Here is a 25,904-nt window from a genome sequence, read left to right as displayed (position 1 = left end):
GAAATGGGAAAATACTTAATTTTAAAGTCGTACTAAGTAATTCTTGCCCCTAGAGGCGGAAAACGTAACTGCAGGTGTCGTAGCATGTTGTGATTTTTTTACTTATTAATTGTCCGTGAGAGTAAATACTACGTTGACAGAAAAGGCGGCTGTAAATACTGTTTAAGTGGCGCTAGCTCGCAGCTAGCTTTGCCCATTAGCCTGTTACCTTCTTCTTCATAATTCTATTTGTGTGTTTTGGTGACTCCGGTCCGGTGGCAGGAAAGTTGCAATTGTGGTTTTCCGCCCAGAGACACCAGAGGGAGATGAAAGACCCTCCAATCATCCCATTAACCCTTGTATTACCCCCAGAGAGACTACAGAAAGGATTTATTAAGGCAAACAAGTTACTTAGTATAGAGTTCGGGAAATTACACAGTTACCATGGAGATCCGCCATCTTTGCAGCTGTTAGCATACATTTCCATAGACTAACATTAGCTAAAAACAGTATAAGTGGAGAAAAAAAGCAGTGGGTGCTGAGTTACTGCTGGTAAATACATCTGACAAGTGTTTTAATGTGAACAATAACCTCAGTATTTTAACTTTTAAAATCTCCATTAGTTTACAATTGCTGCTAATCCCATAATGCTTAGCGATTTGACATCACATTCCCGAACTCTATTGCTTTAACATTTTTTAGCTCCATATAGTCTCTTTAAACTATGAATGAACACGTGGAATTATCTAGGAAACAAAAAAGGGCGAAGTAACTCAAAGTATGTTTTATATTTAAAATTCAAAATTGCTGCCCTTTATTCATGTTCTCGATGAGCTTCATATAATAAGGTCACGTGAATTGGTTTAACAGTTTGTGAAGTCTGTACTGTATTTTAGACATTTTTTCGATTCAGGGTCAAATACTTTCTGAGATAGTACTTGTGAAAGGTTTAAAAACAACTGGAACAAAGCAACTTATTGAGCGAATAAACTGTCAAATTTCCTGATAGCCGCACAGAACGCAGAATATTGGAAAAGTACTGATCCGGACCTTCGTGACCAGCACAAACTGCAACTGCTTTCCTCACTCTGCTCAGTCGTCACTAGTGTTTAATGTCATAACACCGTGAGGTAAATCTTACCTTTTTGGGTCAGATTTCAGCACTTCCTCTGCAGGAAACAGCTGCGTCACCGAGCACCACATCCTTCACTCACTTAGTTTGGTTTAGTTTAGTTTATTTGTTTATTTGAGCCGTAAACATTCTGCTCAAAAGGAATGGGCTGAAGCAAGAAGCTTATGAGCCGCACCTCAAAGTCACTGCAATAAAAAATCTCATTTCACAATAGTACAAAGTTACATACTGAAATAAAAAATAAATTAAAAAAAATAAAGTAAAAGTAGTTCACGATGACCGTTATGCAAAAGTTGGGGCACCACTGTAAATTTTCATGATTTTCCTTTATGAATCATTGGTTGCCTGGATAAGAAATTTAAGTTAAATATGTCATACAGGAGACAAATACAGTGATATTTCAGAAGTGAAATAAAGTTAATATGATTTATGGAAAGTGTGTAAGAATTATTCAAACAAAATTAGGCATGTGCATATTTTTTCTTTTGTGGTGCCTAAATTTATCTCAATATTTGTGCAGAAAGAACAACCTCTAAACACTTTCTATAGCTTCCAATCAGAGTCTGGATTCTGGCGGAAAGTATTTTGGACCATTCTTCTTTACAAAACATCTCCAGTTCCGTCAGGTTTGATGGTTTCCGAGCATGGACAGCCCGCTTTAAATCACACCACAAATGCATCAGAGCCGTTTTTTCCTACAGGCAAACTATGCAAGGTGCGTAGGGCCCCACAGTCGCAAGGGCCCCGCATCTCAGTCAAACTACGTTGTTGTTATGGGCTTATTTGAATCCACACGGTTGTCATGCACGCAGTTACTTACAGAAACTCTGGTTCTCTGAATGTGCACAGTCTAAAACGAGTTGGGCTAATTCTCAGTGGTCAGACAGAAATCACCGTCAGGTGCAGGTTTCAGTTGGTTTTAAATCAGCGGTTCGCAAACTGTGGGTCAGGGACCAGCGGTGAGAGAATGGGACCATTTGCTATTTACCATTTTAAAGAGTTGGGAATTAGAAGTCCTAAATCCCAGCCTCAGTGGCTTAGTGGTTGGTTCTCACACTGAAGGGCAGGGCCTGAATTGAGGTCATTATGTTCCCCTTCTGTCCTGCACTACTGCACAGTGGAACTGTTTTTGACCGTAAATGGGTTCGCTCCATATACAAAAGGAAACTCAAAGCAAAGTTTAAACTAGTTTCCCCCTGCCACATGGTTCAGCCTGAGATTTTAAAATGGCCGACAAAGACTATGGCTGCGTCCGAAACGAGCAGATTGCTAAGAGCTCTTACGCCAAACCGGATGTGCGTCAGTGTCCGCCATGACAAGATGCTTCCGAATTGTGCTGTCAGTTAGGAAGTAGTTAGGAAAAGGAGCCTTGATGCTAACTATCATAGCCACTTTAGCATAGGGACCTCTGGTGCTAACTAACCGGTGATTAGGAGCTATGTGCCATCCCATAAGCCACTGCGCCAACACCTCCCACCCCCCTCGCCCCCACCCTCGAGTGATTCATGCGCAACCACTGTTGATTGACAGGAGCACATTTAATAATAAAAATGATAATAATAAAAAATAAGATTCTGCACAAGCCAAACTTTATAAAAGTGAAAAAATCCATGTTGTCGTCCCCACAGCTCAGTCACATGTCAGGGTTAAAGAGTAAACTCAGTAAACAGATTAAATGCTTTTGTTTTCATTTAGTAGAAACTCAAGCCACATGGATCATTTGCATAATGTAGCTTTAAGAAACAGCTGTTGAAATAAAATAACACTAAAAGGGAAATGTTTGGATCATTTGGATTTTATTTTCTCCTTAAATGTCTTTGTTTGGACACTATGTTGGACACTGTACACTAGGGGGCGACATGCACTTTTGTTTGGCCTGCACTCCACCAATAACTTTAAAGAATAAGAAAAACAGCTGTTGTTGACTTCCCTTTCCCCTGTTCAAGGACGGACGGATTGTTCAAAATGCTGCTGAAGCTCTAGTTCCCTAACTGCATAGAGATCTAACAGTCGACCCCATGAAAGGCTAAGGAGTTAGTTGCTAGTGTTAGTGCTTAGAGGCTATAATTTGATGGTTTAAGACGCAAAGTAAATGAATAAATAAACAAAGTTTATAGACAATGTGAAGTATAATCCTTAGCTTACACAAATGAATGAATCTGGCGGGTTATGAGGGATATTGTAAATTAAACAAAGCAAAGTGACCAAAATAAATAATGAGACAAAAACCCACATTGTCACAAGGTTGATTAAAGTGCCTGTGCCCTTTTGTTATGCGTTCACACTCTGTAACTGTGGCCAAAGTCTGTTGTTCTCTTGGACAGGACACAGATTAGTTACACACATCAAACAAACTTCAGGGTCATTCTAGTGCAATGAGCACAGGGCAGCTCGGTCTGATGAAAGCAAGAACAAAGTTTGAAATGAGTCGGATGAGTGGCTTGGAAAAGAGCAAAATCAGGTGGAAAAGTCATCTTAATTGTTTTAACGCTTCTGTCAGTCATATGTAACTTAACCAGTCAGTGATATAAATAAGTAACTTAACCAGTCAGTGATATAAATAACTAAACCGGTCAGTACTATAAATAAGTAACTTTAATATATGTCTATTTCAGTATGACCCAGTGACCTCATGCGTGCAGTTATTTTGGTACGAGCTGAGTAAGGATTCTTATGTCGGCCACGAGAACAACTTCCCACTCGTTCAAAGAGAGGCATAAATTCCAGCTTTACACAGCATTAAAGAAGTGCTCGATATCCAAAGTCGCAGAGTAAACAAGTAATCGTGAGAAGGCTGAAATATTACCTGCTAGGCCCCAAGAAGACGACATTTGATGACCACTGGGTCTAATAACAGAGTCTAGACCCAGCGGAGACAGGATATTAAGTTTCCTGCGGAGGCCGTGCCCTATATTTTGTGATATCAAAGCAAATATAAAAAGCTTCATATTATGTTATTATATGTACAAACTTAAGGATGGTCCCGGTGAGTCAATTTCAGTGAACCTGGTGGAGTCGGGCGGTTTTTAAGGCTGTGTCAGTGTCAGTCTGTGTAAAGGCAAACAGAGCAAAGGACAGGAGTAAGTCAATACTCAGAGGTTGGGGGGAAATAGCTTACTGAGTCTGTTTCCCATCCTGTTTATCAGTCAGATACTTGAAGAAACTATTTTAGAATTTCATCTGGAGAGTGTCTGCCACATCATAGTAATATTGTAATTAAGTATCTCTCACTTGTGTCGTACTCAACCTCCTTCTTGGTAAAAATGGCAACAAAAATGAGACGAAAATGAGGATTAAAACGCAACAAAAGCGTGATGAAAAAGCGATGGAAAAGTGGTAAAACAGAAAGGCCAAAAAGAGCAAGAGAAAAGTGATGAAAAAGAGGCAAAAGAGTGATGAAAAAGAGGTAAAAAGTGATGAAAAAGAGGCAAAAAAGAGGTGAAAAGATGATGAAAAAGAGGCGAAAAAGTGATGAAAAAGAGGGGGAAAAAGTGATGAAAAAGAGGGGGAAAAAGTGATGAAAAAGATGGGGAAAAAAAGGAAAAAGAGGCGAAAAAAGGGATGAAAAAGAGGGGAAAAAAGTGATGAAAAAGAGGCAAAAAAGTGATGAAAAAAGGCAAAAAAGTGATGAAAAAAGGCAAAAAAGTGATGAAAAAGAGGCAAAAAAGTGATGGAAAAAGAGGCAAAAAAGTGATGAAAAAGAGGCACAAAAGTGATGAAAAAGAGGGGGGGAAAGTGATGAAAAAGAGGTAAAAAAAAAGGGAAAAAGAGGCAAAAAAGTGATGAAAAAGAGGCAAAAAAGTGATGAAAAAGAGGCACAAAGTGATGAAAAAGAGGCACAAAAGTGATGAAAAAGAGGTGAAAAGGTGATGAAAAAGAGGCGAAAAAGTGATGAAAAAGAGGCAAAAAAGTTATGGAAAAAGAGGCAAAAAAGTGATGAAAAAGAGGCAAAAAAGTGATGAAAAAAAGGCAAAAAAGTGATGAAAAAGCCACTAAAGAACAACAAAAAAGTGATGGAAAAAGCTTCATTAAGATGAGTTTTGTAGGTCTTGTATAGGCTTTCGAACGAGGCGTTACTCTGGCTTATAGGCTGTTACCATTTAGATTTGGGTAAAGCTGGACAGGAGAAAATGCACTCAGTTAAGGCGGGGGTAAGAGGTTAATTAAGCAAAAAAAAAAAAGACGTTGTGAGTTGACTTTAAAGTTGCAAAAGCTTCAAGTCGACCTAAAACATACTGTATGTACTGTGTGGTTCTGTTTCATGCCCCTTTTTCTTTAGAAATATTCTGTAGATTTTGAATACATTTTATGGTATTTTCACATTATTCCAAGTTTTCTTTCTCAGTGCAAAATTCAAGGCCTTAAATGTCATTGAAAAGCACTAGATTAGATTCAAACTGGCACTAAATCTGAATGTCTTGAAAAAATATGCTCAACAATTATCACAGTACAAGTCCATCAAACTTACCAAAATTATAGTCTAGAACATGTTATTCAGCTGCAGTTTTGGCTGAAATTTAAGCCTTTTTTTGCCTGTTTCGTCCAATTCTCTTTCCTCTTTCTCCATTTGTGGCAGTGAAATATAGTGTTTGGGCATTAAAGATTGCATTAAAAGCTTTACATTTGACCTGCTTTTGCCTGTATGAACCCGAGTAACTTTACTGTTACCTGAGTAAATATTTGGCTACTCCACCCACCTCTGCTAAATAGCAAAAGCTCAAAACAAAAAACATCCGCGTGATATCCTCCTAATGATCAGTTACAATAGACACGGAACCTCATGTTTGTTTGTTTTTACTTTTCTTTGTTACATTGCCACTTAACTGTTGTAGAACTACAATTAATGCTAACCACAGGTGTACAATAAACAATGCTGGTTCTCATCATAGGCCACAAAAGAACTGACATGACTTGTTGTTTTCCGCTGTCTCTGAGTCACTGAGTCAGACTAAACAGGATCAATCTTCAGTCAACAGGAAATCCCTTTGCGGAAGGTGTAGACATCAAAGTACGCCCGGTAATATGAATAAAGTTACGAAAGAGTTTTATCTTTACTAAATACATTTCTTAATGATGGTATGGCTGTTGGAGCATTGACATTTTCCCATTGACTTAACATGGTCGGAACGGCAACAGTTTAAAGAAACAGGCCACACTTTTTCCATACTGAGATATGTTCTTACCTGAGCTTAGACGAGTTGATGCGTACCTGTCTGGTCTTTGTGACTGAGCGCACACACAAAGACCAGACAGGTACGCATCAACTCGTCAGGTAAGAACATATCTCAGTATGGAAAAAGTGTGGCCTTTTCCATTAAAATTGTTTGCCTTCACCTTTGTCACTTCCTGTCGGTGTCAAGGAAGTGAAACTATAAACATCACAAAAATAGTCAAACTAAAGAAAGCTGGGTACAATAATTGTGTCATTGTGTCATATGCACTTTAACCCCCACCTGAACCGAACACATTTGCTCCAGTTCAGCTTTACCAAAATCTAAAAAGACGTCACTTTTCACTTGTCGTCACTTTTTCTTGTATTTTTCCATTTTGTCGCATTTTTGTCCCTTTTTTGTCACATTGTGTTGTGTTTTTGTAACATTTTTGTTTCGTTTTTGTTGCTTTTTCATTTTTATTGCTGTTTTGCCGCCTATTTCCAGAGTCATTCCGGCAAATAGGTTCCTTTTTCAGCCGTTTTTAACGATTTTTCTTGGTATTATTGGTGTATGTTCAGGTGTACACAAATGGGGGCCATCTCGGTCTCTCTTTTTAATTTTTTGAATGGATTTTTCCTTTCTCTCTTCCTCAGAACGGTAACAGGAGTGACTGTAACAGGAATGAATTTGCCAAATGCTAATGCTAACTAGCACAGTAGATATTGATTAAATAAGTTAGAATAGAAACATACGTGGATTTACACATTAAATATTAGCAACAGGAATGACGTGACTTATTTGCCCCCCCCCCCCCCCCCCCCCCCCCTCTCCAAATGTCCACAAACAGGTCATAGAGTAAAATACAGAAGAGAGAGAGTCACTGATTGGTTTAGATCGTGGGAAAGTCTCAACAACTTCTTTATTGTGATGTTATTGTTTTTTGTAGTTTGGCAACAGGAATGTCAAAAACCTACGGACACAAAAAAAAACTGCTAACATTTCATAGAAATTAGTAACGAATTAGTAACGGTCTACGAACCAGCCAGAACTCTGCGCTCCTCTGAACACACCTCCCTGGTCACTCCCAAGTTCAAATACAAAAAGTTTGGAGGCCGGTCATTTGCCCCGCAATGTGATTAAGTGATTCTTTTGTAGTTCTAGCAACAATTTACTCATTTTATACCTTATTAAAGATCACAGTCGGGGACAGGCCAAAAACACATTTTATGAAAATTACATTTTTGGATTCTCTTTTTTTTCCTAATAACATTGTTGAAGTTGTTTCAAAACTATTAAATTTTACAAAAAAATATCTAAATAATGTTATGTAACAATCTTTCAACAAATGGTTGTGATTGTGTGCCATTTTGTGGCTGTGTATTTTCTTGGGACGCAAAAGGCATCGTTTTGGCGGAATGACCCTTTCAAGACACTTTTAGAGAAAATCAAACTCGCGAAAACGTGCTTGGTTTGGGTGGGAGTTCGAGGTTTTACGTCGTGACGCGGTTGCTAGGTGACGGGAGCAGCTTCGGGATATCAACGGCGGGCCTAACCTCAGATTTTACGGTCTGCGCGGGCACACATGAAGGAGAGGTCGCCTGTGTCTGTTTACTTTCGGTGTTTTGGAATGCACGTGCCAATGCAATGTACGCACGACGCAAGAGGGACCATACGCAGGACTAGTAATGTAGCAAACGCCCTCTTGGTCCCGCCCACTCGTTTAAAACCGAGCAGAACCGCCGATGGCTCCAGTCCGTTTTTCGCTGAAGTCCCGTAACGATGACCGGAGAGCAGCCGGGGCTCGTCTACCTCGTCACCGGGGGCTGCGGCTTCCTGGGCAAACACCTGCTGCGGGTTTTACTGGAGCAGGAGCGGGAGAAACTTGCGGAGATCAGGGTCTTCGACAAGCACACGGACCACAGTATGGAAGAGCAGAGCACAGGTGAGTGCGGATCTCTCAGGACAGGATGTTTCTCTGTTTTGGGGGGGATTAGCTCGCAGTGTAAAAAAAAAAAAAAGGAAGAAAACTCTGCTCCTCGCTGTATGCACGCTCTGCCCTGCACGTCACGGAAAAATGTATGTTGCAAACACGTGAGTTAAAGGGAACTGCATACGTAGCTCTGCACGATATAATGGCAGCGTTGTGTAGGTTGTCATGAGCTACTTATTAAATCAACCTTGAGTGTGAGTAATTAGTTTTTTGTCCCTTTCTGGAATAGTTCAACAATGTTTCCCTGCCTTACTCTATCTCCTAAACAAAAAGCAAGGTTTTACAAATGCATAATTAGTATATCTGAATATTCTATAGCTGTAAAATGTGCGCATCTTACCAGGTTTTCCTTTCCCCCATTCTATTAATTCATTTCTATCCCACTTGTTGCAGGTGCAGAAAGTTGATTATGTGCTTTTTACAGAGGCATAGACAGTTTTGGTGTTGTCAGTGCATAGGCCTGTGGTTATGTGGCTTCTTGAGGTGTTATTTTAGGCCATCCGGGTTTAAGATTTTTTACATGCGAGATGGTTGATTTATGCTTTAGCAACAGAGTTGGACGTTTGTCTGGTTTAGGCATCGTTTATACCCAGTTTAGACATAATCAGTCTAATGTGGATCTACGTTGGATCCATTTCAGCCCAGGTTTAGCCAAGCAGCTTAGGCATTAGGGCTGGGACGATCCACTTTTGTCTCGATCCGATACATATCACGATACTCAGGGGCCGATCCTATTGCGATACAGTAAGTAATTATAACAAGTGATATGTTTGCCTTAAAGGAATAGGCCACCGTTTTTCCATACTGTGATATGTTCTTACCTGAGCTTAGACGAGTTGATGCGTACCTGCCTGGTCTTTGTGCCCGTGGAAGAGCTTGGTTGCTTCTTGCTTCAACCCGTTTGGAGCTATAGGAATATGTTGGGAGAGGCCAAATGCTAGCAACATCTTTGGTCGTTTTGCGTGACTGAGGGCCGCGGCACACAGTTCTTCCATACTGAGATATGTTCTTACCTGAGCTTAGACAAGTTGATGCGTACCTGTCTGGTCTTTGTGCGTGCCTTTGGAAGAGTGTGGTCGTTTCCAACTTCACCCCCGTTTTGAGCCATAGGAATACACTGGGAGAGGCCAAATGCTAACAACATCTTTGGTCATTTTGTGTGACTGAAAGCACGCACAAAGACCAGACAGGTACGTATCAACTCGTCTAAGCTCAGGCAAGAACATATCTCAATATGGAAAAACGGTGGCCTGTTCCCTTTAAATGTGTGAAAGGAAATGCCTCCACAAGTATTGAAAGTATTGCGATCCAAGTCCGATCCGATATTTTGTCCCAGCCCTATTTGGTTTACTTTGAGAACGACTGGCATAGATTAAATACATTACATAAATACATGCGTTTTCCTTTTGCCTTGAGCTTTAGTAAATGTTTAATTAATGTTAATGCAGAATCGTTCATGATTTCCCGCTGCATTTGGGGCGGGTACTTTCTCCACATTTTAGCCAGTATCCCGTGGTTAATGATCTGGCTGAGGGACAACCTGCTCCTGGCATGTTTTAAGAGGTTTAGAATGCCAAGTATTGAAGCACCAGTCTTGTTTTGTCGGCTGCACGTCAGTCTTGCTGCTGCTTATCAGTTGAAATAATTGACCTTGACAGATATCGTTGCTCTTTGAACGGATGCAATTTGCTCAGGCCATTTTCCTGACATGTTGCTGGCAAGCTCCTGCATGTGCTGTAATTGGGGTCACGCGCCGTTCTTTATTAAAAGAAGGTTCAGCAAATATTTATCATTTCATTCGTATTAAATCATAGGTCTCCAAACTCTGGCCCACAGTTCCAATGGCAGGACTTTTTACTGCAAGTTTAACGTTCTTTATGATTATGACCTCCTTAACGGTTTGGTGTGAGTCAGAACTGGCATAAAGGGTCTATGCTTCAGTAAAGGTGTAAACCTCAGCTAAATGCATCCGCTTAAACGGGTTTCACTATGTAGCTCTGAATTTGTGGTACATTTCATAAATTAAAGAAGACACTTCTGTTTTCAGGGCGTGGTATTATTTACGTTCTTATAATCAGAGCTGGATGCTGTTTTTTCTATGCCGATGCTTTAACCTCTTATCCCCCACCTCAACTGAGCGCATTTCCTCAGGTTTGGCTTTACCCGAATCTAAAAGCTTCTAAACTGGAGAGCAACTGTGTATAATTCCTCATTGCTCATTTGGAAGCTAAGAACTACATCGTCTATTTTTTCATCATGTTTTTGTTGTTTTTTCTTTGTTTTGTTGTTGTGTTTTTTTTTCCTTCACATTTTTGTGTCACTTTTTGTGTCATTTTTATGCTTCTTTTTCAAGCTTTTAGGTTTGGGTAAAGCCAAACTCGAGAAAATGTGCTCAGTTCAGGTGTGGATTAAGAAATGAAACCTGTAATGTGTCATTACCTGTACGAACATGTGCAATTACTTTCTTGTTCCCTGTACAGGTGAGGATTAAGAGGTTAATGATACTTAGTTTTCGATACCGATACCTGAACGATATTCTTTCGATATTCTAAAATATTGGTCATCTAGAACCAGAAAACCGAGCCAAAATAGCCCATAAAAGACCATTTATTTTAACTTTGTATCATTTATTTGAGCTGAAACAACCAAGTAGCTTGTTTTAATTTACCTGACACTTAATCTGAAATACTTCGTCACTTCTGATATAAAGTTCAGTGAGTAAGAGCTGTGACGCTTGTAGCACCTGTTGATCCAATATTTCTTTTTCCTCAGAAATAGGAAATGCCTTTTCCTTCTGTGGAACTGACGTCAGTTATTCAGATCTGGTATTACACTGCATAGAATTCCAAATATTTCCTTTGATGGTAGTGCTTGGTTTGACCGGCTTTAAAAACAAACAAACATGGATTTAGTGGCTTAGTGTTGTATTTACTCTCAACAGCTTGTGTGACTGAAATCTAAAGCCACTTTTTTTTCTTTTTTTTTTGCTTCACCTTTTGTAGGGAGAAAGAAGACATTAAGTGTTGTGCTTGTGCTTGTTTGACCTGGTAATTGCAGATCCTAAACCAGGTTAAAACCTAATTTTGCACATTTCACCACATAATTTTGGCCTGCCCTTCATCCCCATTCACAGGTTTCAATCAGATAATGTTTTTTTTTCCTTTTCTGTTCTCCTATTCAAGCACTTTTGGCCTTCCGCCATGTTTATTTCCCATACCGACTTTGAAGCTAAGCAGGGACGGGCCTGGTTAGGACTGGGATGGGAGACCGTTTGGGAACACCAGGAAGCCTGGCGACAGTACTGAGTGTGTGCGTGGTTGGTGCTGCCGTCCGTGTGCGCGCATCCAAACAGGGCGGTGTGTGCGTATGTGTGTGTGTGCGCGCGCGTGTGTGCGTGTGTGTGTGTGTGTGCGTGCGCGCGTGTATGTGTGCGCGCGCATCCAACCAGGGCGATGTGTGTCATTGTCACTCACCGCTAACCTGCAGACGCTCCGCACGGGTACAGTTACATCCTCCAAAACACATCTGCGTGTCTTTGTTTAATGCTCCGTCCACACCAAACTCGTTTTGACGCCTCCAAAGCGTCAGGTTTACATTTAAAATACATGGAGGACGCGCCTCCGGGGGGCGTCAAGATGTCCCGCAGCGCGTCACGCGCCTCCTCCGCGGCGCGTTTTGAGGTTTTTCGCGCTTGGTGAGCGTTTGACGCGCCTCCAGGGCGTCGAGCGCGGCCGACGCTCGAGTTGGGAAATGTTGAACTTTTTGGCGAAATTCGCGAGCGTCGACCAATCAGGAGCTTTCTCCCCATAGTGACGTACGTTGTAGCTAAGCCACCGGGGCAGATTCTACGCCGGCCCCACAGATGTCAACAAGTCGCAAGTCACGGACGTTTAGCTTCTTTGTGAACCGGAGCTACAGCCGCTCTGGGACTTTTTTTTTTTTAGAAAGACACATCAGTGCTTCTTTATCTAAACACCAGGATTAAAAGCGGCGGAAGTACCGTTGAAAGCGACTCTCGTGCGAGCGCAGCTCCTGGAGCAAATGGTGAAACTCGCCAAACTGAGAACGCCTTCGGACGATCTCATGAATCCAGACACGGCGCCGACGAGCCCGTAGACGACGTTGTCTGGCTTTATGAAGCAATAAAAGCCAAGCCACTCTCTCTATGTCATCCATGTTGATAACTGATAACTGACAACGGCTCCCAACGCGCTCCACGACGACGCTCTTGACGCGCGTCGAGAGCGTCTTGACACTTGGTTACGAGCGTCTGACTTGAATGAGCACAGGCGTCCAACAACGGGCGTGACGCGCGTTTTTGACGCCCAAATCGAGTTTGGTGTGGACGGAGCATAAGTCTCTCCTGCAGTGACCGAGGCTGTGGTTCATTTTACATCCAGGGCTGCGTAATGTTAGAGACGCAGACAAATGCGTAACATCCAATCCTGCCCATATACGTCTCCTAAGCTTTGTCTCCGACAAAACAGTACACGCTACACATTGCCCAAAACCTGCTCAAACACGAGCCTCTAATCACACGCGCTGCTCCGACTGATTTATCCTCCGTGTGCGTAAAAGCGAAAATGAAACTACTACTTAACGAGCGCATGGCCTGCACTGCGTAGTTTTTTTTCTTTTTTTTTACTTTGCTGCTGGACCATTTGTTTTCTATTTTGCTTTCACGTATTGTGAGCCCAGAGGTACATTTTATTCTAAAGCAGCTTTGAACGCATTGCCAATTTCATTGTTAGGTTATAAATACTGTCTAACAACGATCATTAGGCTATTTCAGTTCAAAACCTAATCATTATTTTTTTTATTGTACACTACCGTGATGCACCAAACCACGGGTCCTGCACCGTGAACTAAACCGTTAGAGCTGAACCCCTAATATTTATCCATAATTATTCCACTGTCTCTTGAATTCTATTCCCTGAGTTTAGCGAAAATATTGTCGATGTAGTTTATAAGAAAGGAGCACGGGTGCATCAAACACTCCAATTGCAGTTTGTTTGACATTATTTTTAGCATTCATTATTTTACACATTTGTAGTGGCCACAGTTTTTGGAATGGGTTGGGAACCACTGGTCTACAGCTGAACTGTGTGACGGGTTGGACATTTCTTTGTAATCACTCATAATCTCAGAATATCTAATGTGGAGACTAGCGAGGCCCGGCCAAAGGCCGGGTCTCAGCTAGTGATAGAATATTTGGCTTTGAATTGTGTGTCACTATGGCAGTAGTCCTTATTTTCCTGCCAAATCGGTGCCTTTTTAGCTTTAAAACTGATTTTTCTTGATATTTTTTTAATTGGCATATATTTAGGTGCACAAAAATGCATCTCAGTCTCTCTTTTTTTGTTTTTTTATGGATTTTTCCTATCTCTCTTCCTCAGAATGGTAACAGGAATGACCAAATTTGACTAATTTGGCAAATGTAGGCCAATGCTAACTAGCACAGAAGCACAGGCTGTACCCACTGAAACAACATTTCTTGTAGATGTTGATTAAATAACTTATAACAGAAACTACTAGAAATACTTGGATTTACACGTTAAATATTAGCAACAGGAATGACGTGACATATTTGCCCCCGCCTCTCCAAATGTTCACAAGCAGTTCATAAAGTAAACTATGAAAGAGAGTCACTGATTGGTTTAGATCTTTGGAAAGTCTCTTCTGAATGTAACAACTTCTTGATTGTGATGTCATTGGACTGAACCATTATTAATACAGTATGTGGAGAGTTTTTTGTAGTTTGGTAACAGGAATGACAAAAACTTAGGGACACACATAAAACGGCTTGTGGCTGTTTATATCCTTGGGACGCAAAAGGCACCGTTTTGGCGGAATGACTCAAATAACCCATGGATTGGCCACACACAGAAGAAAGCATGAGAGCACATTTAACTACGAATGTTTTCAGAAAATAGATTAGTTATCAGCTATTGATTCTATTTTCATGTCAAAAATGGAGCGAGGGAGGAGCACTGCCGCCCGGTCCCTCGGTGAATCACCTCTTCCATTGTTTATTATGCAGGTCCCTCCAACGCAGTTTCAACCTGACCTCAGCAGTAACTGGATCCATCTCACCCGCAGGCCGACATTCAGACCTTTGTTTTTCAGACCGAGACGAGACTCACGCGCCCACGAAACCTGGGCTGCACTCCTGTAGGGCGACAAAAAAAGCCAATCAAAGTTCCTGTATGTTTTCGCATGTTTTTGTTCATTAAGGAAGGTAAACGGAAAAGTAGGATGCCCTTTTTGTCGCAACTGGCCACATTAATCTGACCGGAGAAATGTCGTACCAAGAACACAATTATGTATGTGTTTGGGCGGAATTGGAACCAGTAATCTCCTGGTTTACAAGTGTATGCGTAAACTGGCCGCAATAAAAAAACAATGCCATTGTGCAGAAATGATGAGCAGCAGAGGCATTTTCAGAGCTGGATTGATCAAAACGGAAAGAAATGGTCCGGACTAGCGCGACACCTTGTGACAGCATCAGGCGGAACCATGTCATTTGAGCTCTTGACAAAAAGGCTGACTGAATGTGAATGAATATGTTTTTTGTGGATGCCAAATTTCATGGATAATCGCTGAAAAAAGGGTGTTTTATTTGAAATATTAAACAGAACACGTCATTTGACCATCAAAAATGCCTGCTGTAGGCGTTGTATTTTTTCTTCAGAGAAAGCAGGACTAACATGGAACTGAATCGAGAACAATGGGTGTTTAGGTTCTGTCTGACTTTGGGCCTTAGGCGGGGGGAAAGGGGCCAACAAAGACACCCATTCACTCTGGGATCCATTCACTGTGGGTCATATAGAGTTACCGGACGTCGCGGTTTGGGCGGTGGGAGCAAGAGGAGAGAGCCTGCAGTAACACAGGAGGACTTTGTGTTCTGTCTGTTTTATCTGAGCAGTGTTCAAAGTCCATCACTGTTTAGTTATCAACCTGCTCTATCAGAGAACCAAGGGACAGCAGGGCACGTTGAGCAAATGAAGGTGATTTTGTGAAGCCCAAAAGTCTCTCTCCGTGGAACCTGCTCAGGTTCCAGAAATCCCTATTCATTTTCCTCGTAGACCTTTGAGTTGATCCAGTTTAAAGACACTGGAGGCTAACAGACTATACCAACGTAGCCTGGCCTTAGCCATCCGTAAACTCCGGTCGATTAGAATTTCCCTATATGTACGTCTGGGTCTGATCTCAGTGGCTGCGTTACATCGGTAGAATTTCTACCTACCATTCAGCGAGCGGGGGAGGCGGGGGTTGTAGGTGACGTCAAGCACCACATTTGCTGGTTGTAGTTTGGCAATGGCGGCGGATACAAAAGTAATGGGAGCTCTTCAATCCGTTCTGGCTCGGCTCCCTTGGAATGTGCAAGGAATGTCCCCAAGAGTTATGATAGAGTTATGATAGAGTTATGATAGAGTTATGATAGAGTTATGATAGAGTTATGATAGAGTTATGATAGTGCTATGATAGTGCTATGATAGAGTTGTGATAGAGCTGTGATAGAGCTATGATAGAGATATGATAGAGTTATGATAGAGTTATGATAGAGTTATGATAGTGCTATGATAGTGCTATGATAGAGTTGTGATAGAGCTGTGATAGAGCTATGATAGAGTTATGATAGAGTTATGATAGAGTTATGATAGAGTTATGATAGAGCTATGATAGAGTTGTGATAGAGTTGTGATAGAGTTGTGATAGAGTTATGATAGATGCTTCACTCACTCGGGCGCATTACATACGTCACGACCAAACGCTAGTGAAAATCAATCGTTTCAAAGGAGTTCACCCCTCCCACCTGATAACGGAGCTCCATTGTGAAGGGCCAGACCCTTGTAGAAAATGCAATGAGTACGAGAGTCTGGTAAAACCAGGCCAACACCAACGTGACAATGCCAGGATTCATCAGGCTCAATTCAACATTGGATCTTTTGACATTGCAGAAGCTTATTGAAACAACACCATAGAGTATGAGAGTATGAACTTCTAACCTAACAATCACACCCTTTTAAACCTAAATTAATTGAACCCAGCTAGTTTTAAAACCCCATGGAGACGGCACACTTTATTTGCTTAACTTGCATACTGCAGCTTCTGAGATTTTGCAACCGTCCAAATTGCGATGTTGATTCAAAGCTTGTGTTCCTTCCGTTCCTAGCCTTCTGTGCATTTTTCCAGGCCGTTGAGAGGTCCACACTGGAACCTCCTTGAGACAGGAATGCTTGCTCTCCAGTCAAAGTGCTGATAAGCAAAGACGGCTTCAGAAAGCAACTTTGGAACTCACGCGATTAGCCCTGAGAGCTCCCTGAGGCGGGAGAGATAACAGGTGTCCTTGGCCTTGACTTGGTTTTAGCTTGTAGCATTATTGCTGTTTCATAAAGAGATTAGCTCTAAATAACTTGCTGGTGACAGACTTGCTGTGATGTAACTTAGCTTTACCGGTCTCACGCCTCTTCTTTTCGACTGCGATACCAAGTGGCTGTGGGCGAATTGTTCACGGGTGACGCAGTGGATTCTTTATACAGCTGACTGATGATCAATTATTTCTTGCACAGGGTTACTGTTGGGCATGTTGTGATGTAGCAACTGTTTAAAGAATCTGGAATCTCTGGTACTGGTGATTTGCAATAGTTTTGGTTGGAGCAGTTTGTCATTTGATTACTATGTACAGATTGTGCTCTAACTAAGCAAACTCGCCCTGCTTTGACATTAATGAGAAATGGATGATGTGGTCCGTGATTGCTTAGTGAAGGGGTTGACTTGTTTGTTTGGTGGCTGACTGGGCGGATCAAGGAAGAAGGTTCAAGTGAGGGCGGTTATGGCCACACATTGAACACTCAACATCCGAAACTCCATCTTTGCCAAACCAATGACGATATTTACATTTAACTCTACATTTACAGAGGAAGAATTTCTCCTTCCAGTGGCAGTCGTTTTTTGGGGTAGACGTGTCATACTATGGCAATTTAAGCTTGGAAAGTTGACTTGAGATCACATTATGTAAATTTAGTGTCTAAAAAATAAAAAAGTATACATTTTTGTAATGTTATGTCTTGTCCGTAATTAAGTTATGACGGTTTCAATTATAGTATGAATGTAATTTTTAGACTGATTGAGACTTCTCGTTTTCAGTCAGCTCAGTCAGAAAATGAGCCCTCCCACAACTTCCTTTGTGCACCTATTTTAAATTGTTTATGTTATAAACTCTTGCGTATAATTTCGGAACCATAAGAGATAGAGATTTACCGTTTTTTGTTTTGAAATCGACAGATTTTGGTCTTTCAAAACGAGGTCCCTCTGAAGTACCTACTATGCATGAATAATTAGCGCCCCCTGCTGGCACACTTCAACACTGACACATTTAGAAGCTTCATACACAGGATTATAGACGAGACATTTCTAAAATTTGGCCCAAAATATCAGTGGTGCATATCGGCATCAGCCAATCAGAATCCCTGATTATCGGCATCAGTCTCAGAAAACCCACATCGGTCGACAAATATTTCTATATAATTCTATGATTGAAACCTTTACTATAATAATAAAAGTTTAATTGTAGCCTATTTTACATACAAATAGCCTACTTAAACTACTTAAAATATTGGCCTAGGCAAGGCAAGGCAAGTTTATTTGTAGAGCACAATTCATACACAAGACAATTCAAAGTGCTTCACAGTTGCATAAACACAAGAAAACAAGTAGAATCAATAAAAACATCAATTACAGTAGGCCTGTCTCACATCCTCATGAAGACTGTTCCTCACCGTGTTTATTATTGACTCTGGGAACCACCAGGCTTATATATCGGCTATCGGCCATGCCAACCCCCATCATATCGGGATCGGTATCGGACACCAAAAATCCATATCGGTCGAGCCCTAGTAATTTTCCATTTATGGAAATTGTACGATTATACAATATTGAATGAATCTTCTGCATTACACATACTAACAGTACTCCACAATATGTACAACCCCTGAGATTTTTTTTTAATCAGTTTTAGACAAAATACTTAGAGCTTGTTAACTTAAAAATGTTGATTCTGGCTTGACATCCACTTTTTTCTTTATTATTTCAGAAACCACAAAGACATCAACTCCAACCTTTGTACACTCACTGTTGGGGTTATCAAAAACAATCATGCAGAGTTTGAAGTAAATCCAAAAATACTGTTGACTTGACATTGAGTGACCCTATATAAGTGGATTCGGCATCTCACCGAGCGCAAAGCATGCTGGTCCAGGTTAAAGGTCCGGCCTACCCAGACCGTATCCCAAACTGTTAACATGACCGAGTGTGACACAGATATTGGATATTTTGTGTTAAAAATCGATGTTTTAAAGGAATTCTGTAAGAAACGGGAACACAGTGTTACTGAGAAGAGAAAAATAACTTGTGGTCCTTTATAAACCAATAAATAAGAAACAGTTTTTGTATTAAGTAAATCGACGTATCGGTTACAAATCGCATTACTAGTCACGACATTCTGGATCTTTTCTTACAGTAGGAAATGTGATGAGTACGTATGGTGGCTCCATATACAATGCTGTGAGGTTCCTTTATTGCACTCGTGAATAGAGCAAAACTCTTCCAATGGACTGATTAAGCCACGTGGACAGTCTCACTGCAATGGAGAATGAACGCGAACCTGGCATATCGCTGTAAAACAACTTTAAAGCAGCACTATGTAACGTGTTTACCTTAATAAATCCTTCCCGTAGTTCCTGTGGGGGTAATACAAGTGTTTATGGGATGATTGGAGGGTCTTTCATCTCCCCCTGGTGTCTCTGGCCAGAAAACCGTGTTTGCAACTTGGCTGCCACCGGACCGGAGCCACCAATACACACTAATAGAATCACGAAGAAGAAGCTAACAGGCTGACGGGCAAAGCTAACTGCGGGCTAGCGCCACTTAAACAGTATTTACAGCCAAGTTTGAGTGAATAAAATGATCTCCATTGTATAATTGGATGTATAATATCCCTCTCTCCCTTCGCCTTTTCTGTCAGCGCAGTATTTACTCTCCAAGAAAATGAGTACTGCTTTAAGCGACGTAATAGTCATTAAATAGCTGGTTGTTCTATGATAGTCTGGTTTTAATGGGCTTTGTTGACATCATGGGTAGGTGTGAACTTTGACCAGAACGCATACGTACTGACAATGCTGATTTGGCTTATTATATTAAGTATTTTTTCTTTGTCCCAGAGCACACCAAGGTGGTGGTGATCCAGGGCGACATCACGGACTACAGCTGTGTCCTGGAGGCGTCCCGGGGCGTGGACGTGTTCATCCATGCAGCCAGCCTGGTGGACGTGTGGCACAAGGTCCCCGAGTCTGTCATCTACAGCGTCAACGTCAAAGGTAAGTCTCAGGACAGAGTTCACATCGTTGCACGTTGGGTGGGATTGTGGCATTGAGTTCGAAGGTCTTTTTAAAGTTTCCCTGGAGAGTCCCTGTGGGGCCTTGATGTGGCGGAGGTGGTGACAGTGAGCAGGAATAAGCGTTTTTTCACAGTTTTACAGCGGAAAAATGCACTAAAGCAAAGGAAGTCCACACCCTGCACCACACTGTCTGCCTCCCAACCACCACCCAACCGCGTAGCTACACCCCCCCCGGTTCCTGTCCCTGCTTTAAACAAGGCCAGCTTGAGTTTATGGGGGACGTAAATCCTACTGGGAGACTGGTAATTGGGCTTAGTTAGAACTGTATCTTAACCCACAACATGAATAATTCTCTTTCTCGACTGCATTATCCCTCTCTCTTTGCAATTTTTTGTTACTCATTTGCTTCTAAAATTGTCGGCCCATTTGGTGAGATCGTCATATGGTGAGTAACTGTTTAATGCAGCTGAAACTGGACATATCATGCATAATTGAGGCTTAAAAACACTCTTTTCGGGCGCGTCAGAGTCAATATTTTCCGTTAAAATAGATTTTGAATTGGCCTGAAGCGCCCTCTGCAGGAAAAAAGTATTCAGAGCTTCAGCAGTAGAAGAAGAAACAACCAAAGTGAAGAGGATTAGTACTGGAAACTTGAAACTGTGAAGGAAGCAAATACTACTTCCGTTCTGGGAAGGGAAACGCATCGCTATCACATGGTTGAAAAAAAAGTGAAAAACAGACTTTAAAGTTAGTGTAAATAATGTTCTTTTTTATAAATATGATGGGGGCGTTTTTGTGATTGTTGCGTATCATAAACACAATTTATATAAAAGCAGTATCTGTTTGAGTTCTAGGTGGAGCTTAGTGACATAAGCAGGGATTTGACTCAGATCAGGTTATGTGTGTGGTTTTTAACGCACAGTTGGGTGCTTATTCTTTTTATAAGCACCAACTCAACCAGCATGAATCACTGACGCCGTTTACCAGTTCAGTCATGCAACGCTTTTAAAATGACTGACTGAGATTTTTAAGCTGGAGCTGATGTGTCCTCATCAAAAATAAACATGGAGGAGTGGTTTGTTTCATTCACACATGATTGTTTTACTCAGTCATCTTGCTAAAAATAGGCAGCTTATTATGAATTTGTTCTACACTGTTGACTCTAGATCAAACTTATCTATGCAGTAGTGCCTGGAAGTATTTTAAAAGCATAATTTGTCTCCTTAAAAGGAGAACAAGCGCCCCTCACATTCTGACATACACTGCGTTCCAAATTATTACGCAAATGACATTTTTCTCTGATTTTCTAAATTGTCAACTCAAATGAGAGTCAGCATAATTTTCAAGTCTTTAACTGGTAGAGGATCATTTAAATGTGGTGGAAAAAATTTCCTAGTGATAACAGTATTTTTTTCAAAAATAAATATAGTAAAAACCTCAAAATCCACTGTTCCAAATTATTATGCAATTCATCGTTTCAATACATTTTAAAGCTTGTATTTAACTGAAAATGGTCATTTGTTGTATTTGTAGCATTAGGAGGTCATACTTACTGAAATCAAAAGCTATTTCAATCAAAAAAATATTAACAGGTCAAGTTATATTTTAACATAGGAGCCCTTGTGTGATAGCAGCTTTAAAATTCTTAAATCCATTAAAATTGTAAGTTTTTGGACAGTTTCTGCTTGGATTTGTTTGCAGGATGTTAGAATAGCCTCCCAGAGCTGCCGTTTGGATGAAAACTGCCTCACACCCTCATAGAAGTTTTTTTTGTTGAGGCTCCAAATGTTCTCAATAGGGTTGAGGTCACGGGAGGAGGGGGTCCACATCATGAGTTTCTCTCCTTTTTTGCCCATAGCAGCCAGTGATGCAGAGGTATTCTTTGCAGTATGACATGGTGCGTTGTCATGCATGAAGAGGATTTTGTTCGGGAAAGCACAGCTCTTCTTTTTGTAGCATAGAAGACAGTTGTCAGTCAAAAACTCCACATATTTTTCAAAGGTCATTTTCACACCTTCAGGGAGCCTAAAAGGGCCTAATGGGGCCGACCAGTTCTCTCACCATGATTCTGGCCCAAAACATGACTCCGCCACCTCCCTACTGACGTCACAGCCTTGTTGGGACATTGTGGTCATTCACTAACCATTCACTACTCCATTGATTTGACCATCCAGGTCTACACGGCGCTCATCAGTGAACAAGACTGTTTGAAAATGAGTCCTCATGTATTTCTGAGCCACTGCAGCCGTTTCTGTTCATCAGCATTCAATTAACCGTTTAGGGGAGGCCCGGATAGAAGGTTTATGCACAACTGCAGCCTCTGGAGGGTCCTACACCTTGATGTTTGGGGGACTCCAGAGGCACCAGCAGCTTCAAATACCTGTATGCTGCTTTGTAGCATCTGTTCTCTTAATCTGATGTGTTTGTCTGGCAGAAACCGTCCATATTGTGCCTTTATCAACACAAAACGGAGTGTGCTCTGAATAATCCACAAATCTCTTATCAGTACGATGATTACACTTAATCTTTCATGAAATATCGAAGGTTTTCATACCTAGACCAAGGCATTCAACTATTCCATGCTTTTAATCAGCAGAAAGTCCCTTTTTCTTTCCCATATTGCTTGAAAATGATGATCTGCATAATAAAGTGGAACACCCTTTTTCAGTAGTTTTTCCCTTAACTGGGCTTAACCTGAAAACTAATTATCCCAGGTCTCTGAGATTAATGTCAGTGATTCATAGAGCCCCAAGACACGACACCATCCATGAGTTTCATTATTATTGTTTTGTTTTTTACCTTTTTGACACAAAAATCCAATTTGCATAATAATTTGGAACGCAGTGTATGTCGTTCCTGTCAATATACTGACAGCACCGGGCTGGGCTGGGCGGGCACCAGTGCTTACAGGATCTGTATTCCTAGTCACCGAATCCCAGAAAGAAATCCCAACTTCTGGCAAGTGGCCTCTTCTTTCGTAAGTTCATAGCCAAACGCGCATTTCTCCGTGACATTATCGTTAGGTAAGAAAAAAGAACAGGTGTCCAGAGTAGGTTAGAAAGAGCTCCTTCTTCACAACTTTCAATGCAAACATGACATCTGTTCAGACGCTCGGGGTGTGCGTTTGTTTTCCCTGCGGGGGCAGCGCGGACGCCTCGGGCACTTCCTTTTTTTTTTCCTTCTTTATTTCTTTCTTAAAACAAAAGTAATGAAAAAGTGGTTTTATCAATTAAAATCGGGCCATAAGGCATTACGTTACAGACGTCGGGCACTTCCTGTTTCAAATCAGTCGTTTTCCGGGAGAGGGCGAAGCAGCTGCTCAGAGAGCGGGATTCAGGAGGATTGCCGAGAACTGCGTGAATGAAGCCAAAAAACACTCTGTGGGTGTTTCTGTTAAGGAAATAGGATTACAACATGGTTAAAAGCTCCAAACCGTCAATTTTGCCTGATGTAGGACCTTTTAACAGTTCTTGGTAAATTACAACACTGGCACCTGCATGTTTATTCTGTACCTTTGCAGCATTATTCCTCACTTTTTCTATACCAGTAGTCTCTTCACCTTTTACCAGCTTGATTTATTGATTCATTTACTACATTTTTTGAATAACTGAGAGCTGTCACTAGAGCAGGTCTGGGTCAAAATTATTAAAAAATATATTTTCTTAAGGTAAATAACTTAATATATCACTTAATAACTGTATTGCAATATATTGGCCCCTGTGTATCGTGATACATATCGTATTTTGACAAAAGTCTGCCCTAGTGCTCAGTATATCGTATTGGCACATGTCAGTACATGTCAGTACGCGTATCGTATCGAGGCACCTGTATTGTGTTACTTGAATATATTTGTCTAACCATTGTCTTTGTTCAGAATATATCACGACATGCACTCTGACCACTCCAATAAAAGGCATAAATTGAGCTATTCAACATAATAAATACCTCCATTTTGTGCACCTATAAGAAAAATTGGGAATATGTCTTGTAAGAAGGAATCTCTATTGCGATACACTTGAATCAGGATACAGATCTTTTCGTGAAGTTGTTGTTAATACCCAGTTAGTTTTCATGGCATTGGTCCACAATACTTTTTTACGCTTTAACAGATTAAAAACAATAAGTGGATTCGGCATCTCACTGAGCGCAAAGCATGCTGGTCCAGGTCAAAGGTCAGGAAAACTACCCAGACCGTATCCCAAACTGTTGACATGACCGAGTGTGACACAGATGGTGAATATTTTGAGCGTTAGAAATCAACGTTTTCAAAGAATTCTGTAAGAAACGGGAACACAGTGTTGCTGGGAAGAGAAAAAGAACTCGTGGCCCTTTATAAACCAATAAATGATGCTGATTTGGCTTATTCAATGCTTGTATATGTTGTATATGTTGTATATTTGCCTGAACAGCCGGAACTTTCTATGGAATATTTAACAATAAGTTAATAACTAATAAACGTATTCTAGTAGCCACATGCAGTACTAGTTATTGCCCAGTGTTTTTAGAGCTGTTCATGATAAAGTTGGATCAAAAATGAAATCCCTAAAGAATAAGTGAGGGATTTTGTGGGGATCTAGTAGCATACAGTAGCATTTGAATGAAAATGCCTGTTGTTGTCGCATATTTAATGAGCTTTTCCCCACATTGATCTTATAGCTACATGTGGGGCTTGTGTTGTATCCAGCATCTGCAAACTTCTATAGGGTCCAAATCCTGACTTTTCCCTACGTTCCTCCACATTTTGTTCCTGAACATGCCTGAACCTGGCCCTTTGTATGTGAACAATTACCCCAAAATTACAAAGGCATGTCAGGATCGTGCACCTCTGGCAGCTCGTCTCCGACTGCCAATGACAGATAATATGACGAGAGATAAGAAAAATGCTACAACGCCTTGAAACATTACAGGAATCTTAAGTCTGCCACATGTTGCTCTGATAAATCTACAGGATGCCACGGCCGCGCCAAGACAAATGTTTTATATTACAACTTTAAATAGACTTCGGGACAGCCTGTGTCACTAAACAGACCACAGATTTCCTTTGGTTGAGGTATCGCTGCAACCAATTTGGAGGAAACCCACGGAAAACATTAAAATGCAGCGTAACTCATTGTTTTTGTTGTTGTCTGTTTTTCTGTGCAGTATTGCTCTTTTTCATAACAACCCGACTGACCCGAGCACATTTTCTCCAGTTTGGCTTTACTCTTAAATCTTAAAGCTTCTCAACTGGAGAGAAACAGTGTAATGCCTCATTTGAAAGCTAAGACTGACAAAAGTGATTATGAAAGAAGAACGTAACTTTTCTGTCACGTGGTCGTCATGTTTTTGTCACATTTATTTGTGGCGTTTTGTCTCTTTTTTTTGTTACTTTTTTGTTGTGTTTTCGCAACGTTTTGTCATTTTTGTGTTGTGGTTTTGTCGCTTTTTTGGTGCTTTTCCGGCGTGTTTTAGTTACTTTCTTGTCGTGTTTTGTGTTCTTTTTTGTTTTGCTTTCTTGTTGTGTTTCGTGCTCATCTTTGTCACTTTTTTGTCGTTTTTTGTCACTTTTTTGTCACTGTTACGTTTTTGTTGCTTTGCCGAGACGTTTTTTTGTTGTTTTGTTGCTTTTCTGGCATGTTTTTGTTGCTTTCTTGTCTTGTTTTGTGCTTTTTTTTAACACTTTTTGGACATTTTTTTGTCACATCTTTGTCAATGTTTGTTAAGTTTTCGTTGCTTTGCTGGGCCTTTTTTTTTTATTATTATTTTTTTTAACTTTTCCGGCACAGTTCTTGTTCTGTTTGTGCTTTTTTTGTCACTTTTTTTGTCATTTTTTTGTCACATTTTTGTCACTGTTACGTGTTTGTTGCTTTGCTGGGACGTTTTTTGGTGCTTTCCTGTCGTGTTTCGTGCTTTTTTTTTTTGTTGTGTTTTGTGCTTTTTTTTTGGTCGTGTTTTGTGCTTTTTTTGTCGTGTTTTGTGCTCTTTTTTTGTCACTTGTCATTTTTTTTCCACTTTTTTGTCACTGTTACGTTATTGTTGCTTTGCCGAGACGTTTTTTGTTGTTTTGTTGCTTTTCCGGCATGTTTTTGTTGCTTACTTGTCCTGTTTTGTGCTTTTTTTGACACTTTTTTGACATGTTTTTGTCATATCTTTGTCACTGTTTGTTACGTTTTCGTTGCTTTGCTGGGCCTTTTTTTTAATTTCTTTTTTTTTACTTTTCCGGCACGGTTTGTTGCTTTCTTGTCCTGTTTGTGCTTTTTTTTGTCACTTTTT

The 25,904-nt window shown here is 40.7% G+C and overlaps 2 protein-coding genes across 2 annotated transcripts in view; one reads left to right on the top strand and one right to left on the bottom strand.

Annotated features, from left to right (window-relative positions):
• The window catches only part of LOC306968995 (C-reactive protein-like), a 289,059-nt gene that overhangs the window by 100,206 nt on the left and 162,949 nt on the right, over nt 1–25,904 (bottom strand). The gene's annotated exons all lie outside the window — the stretch shown is intronic.
• Nucleotides 7,973–25,904, top strand: part of hsd3b7 (hydroxy-delta-5-steroid dehydrogenase, 3 beta- and steroid delta-isomerase) — a 32,968-nt gene continuing 15,036 nt past the window's right edge. The window contains exons 1-2 of the mRNA XM_079564552.1: nt 7,973–8,206; nt 19,477–19,632. Coding sequence (XP_079420678.1) covers nt 8,044–8,206; nt 19,477–19,632 — 319 coding nt within the window. The 5' untranslated portion in view covers nt 7,973–8,043. The remainder of the gene's footprint in view (nt 8,207–19,476; nt 19,633–25,904) is intronic.

This window comes from Gobius niger (assembly GCF_951799975.1).
Source record: "Gobius niger genome assembly, chromosome: 10".
Lineage (NCBI taxonomy): Eukaryota > Metazoa > Chordata > Actinopteri > Gobiiformes > Gobiidae > Gobius > Gobius niger.
The sequence above is the reverse complement of the archived record's forward strand: the minus strand, read 5'-3'. Positions and strand labels throughout refer to the sequence as shown.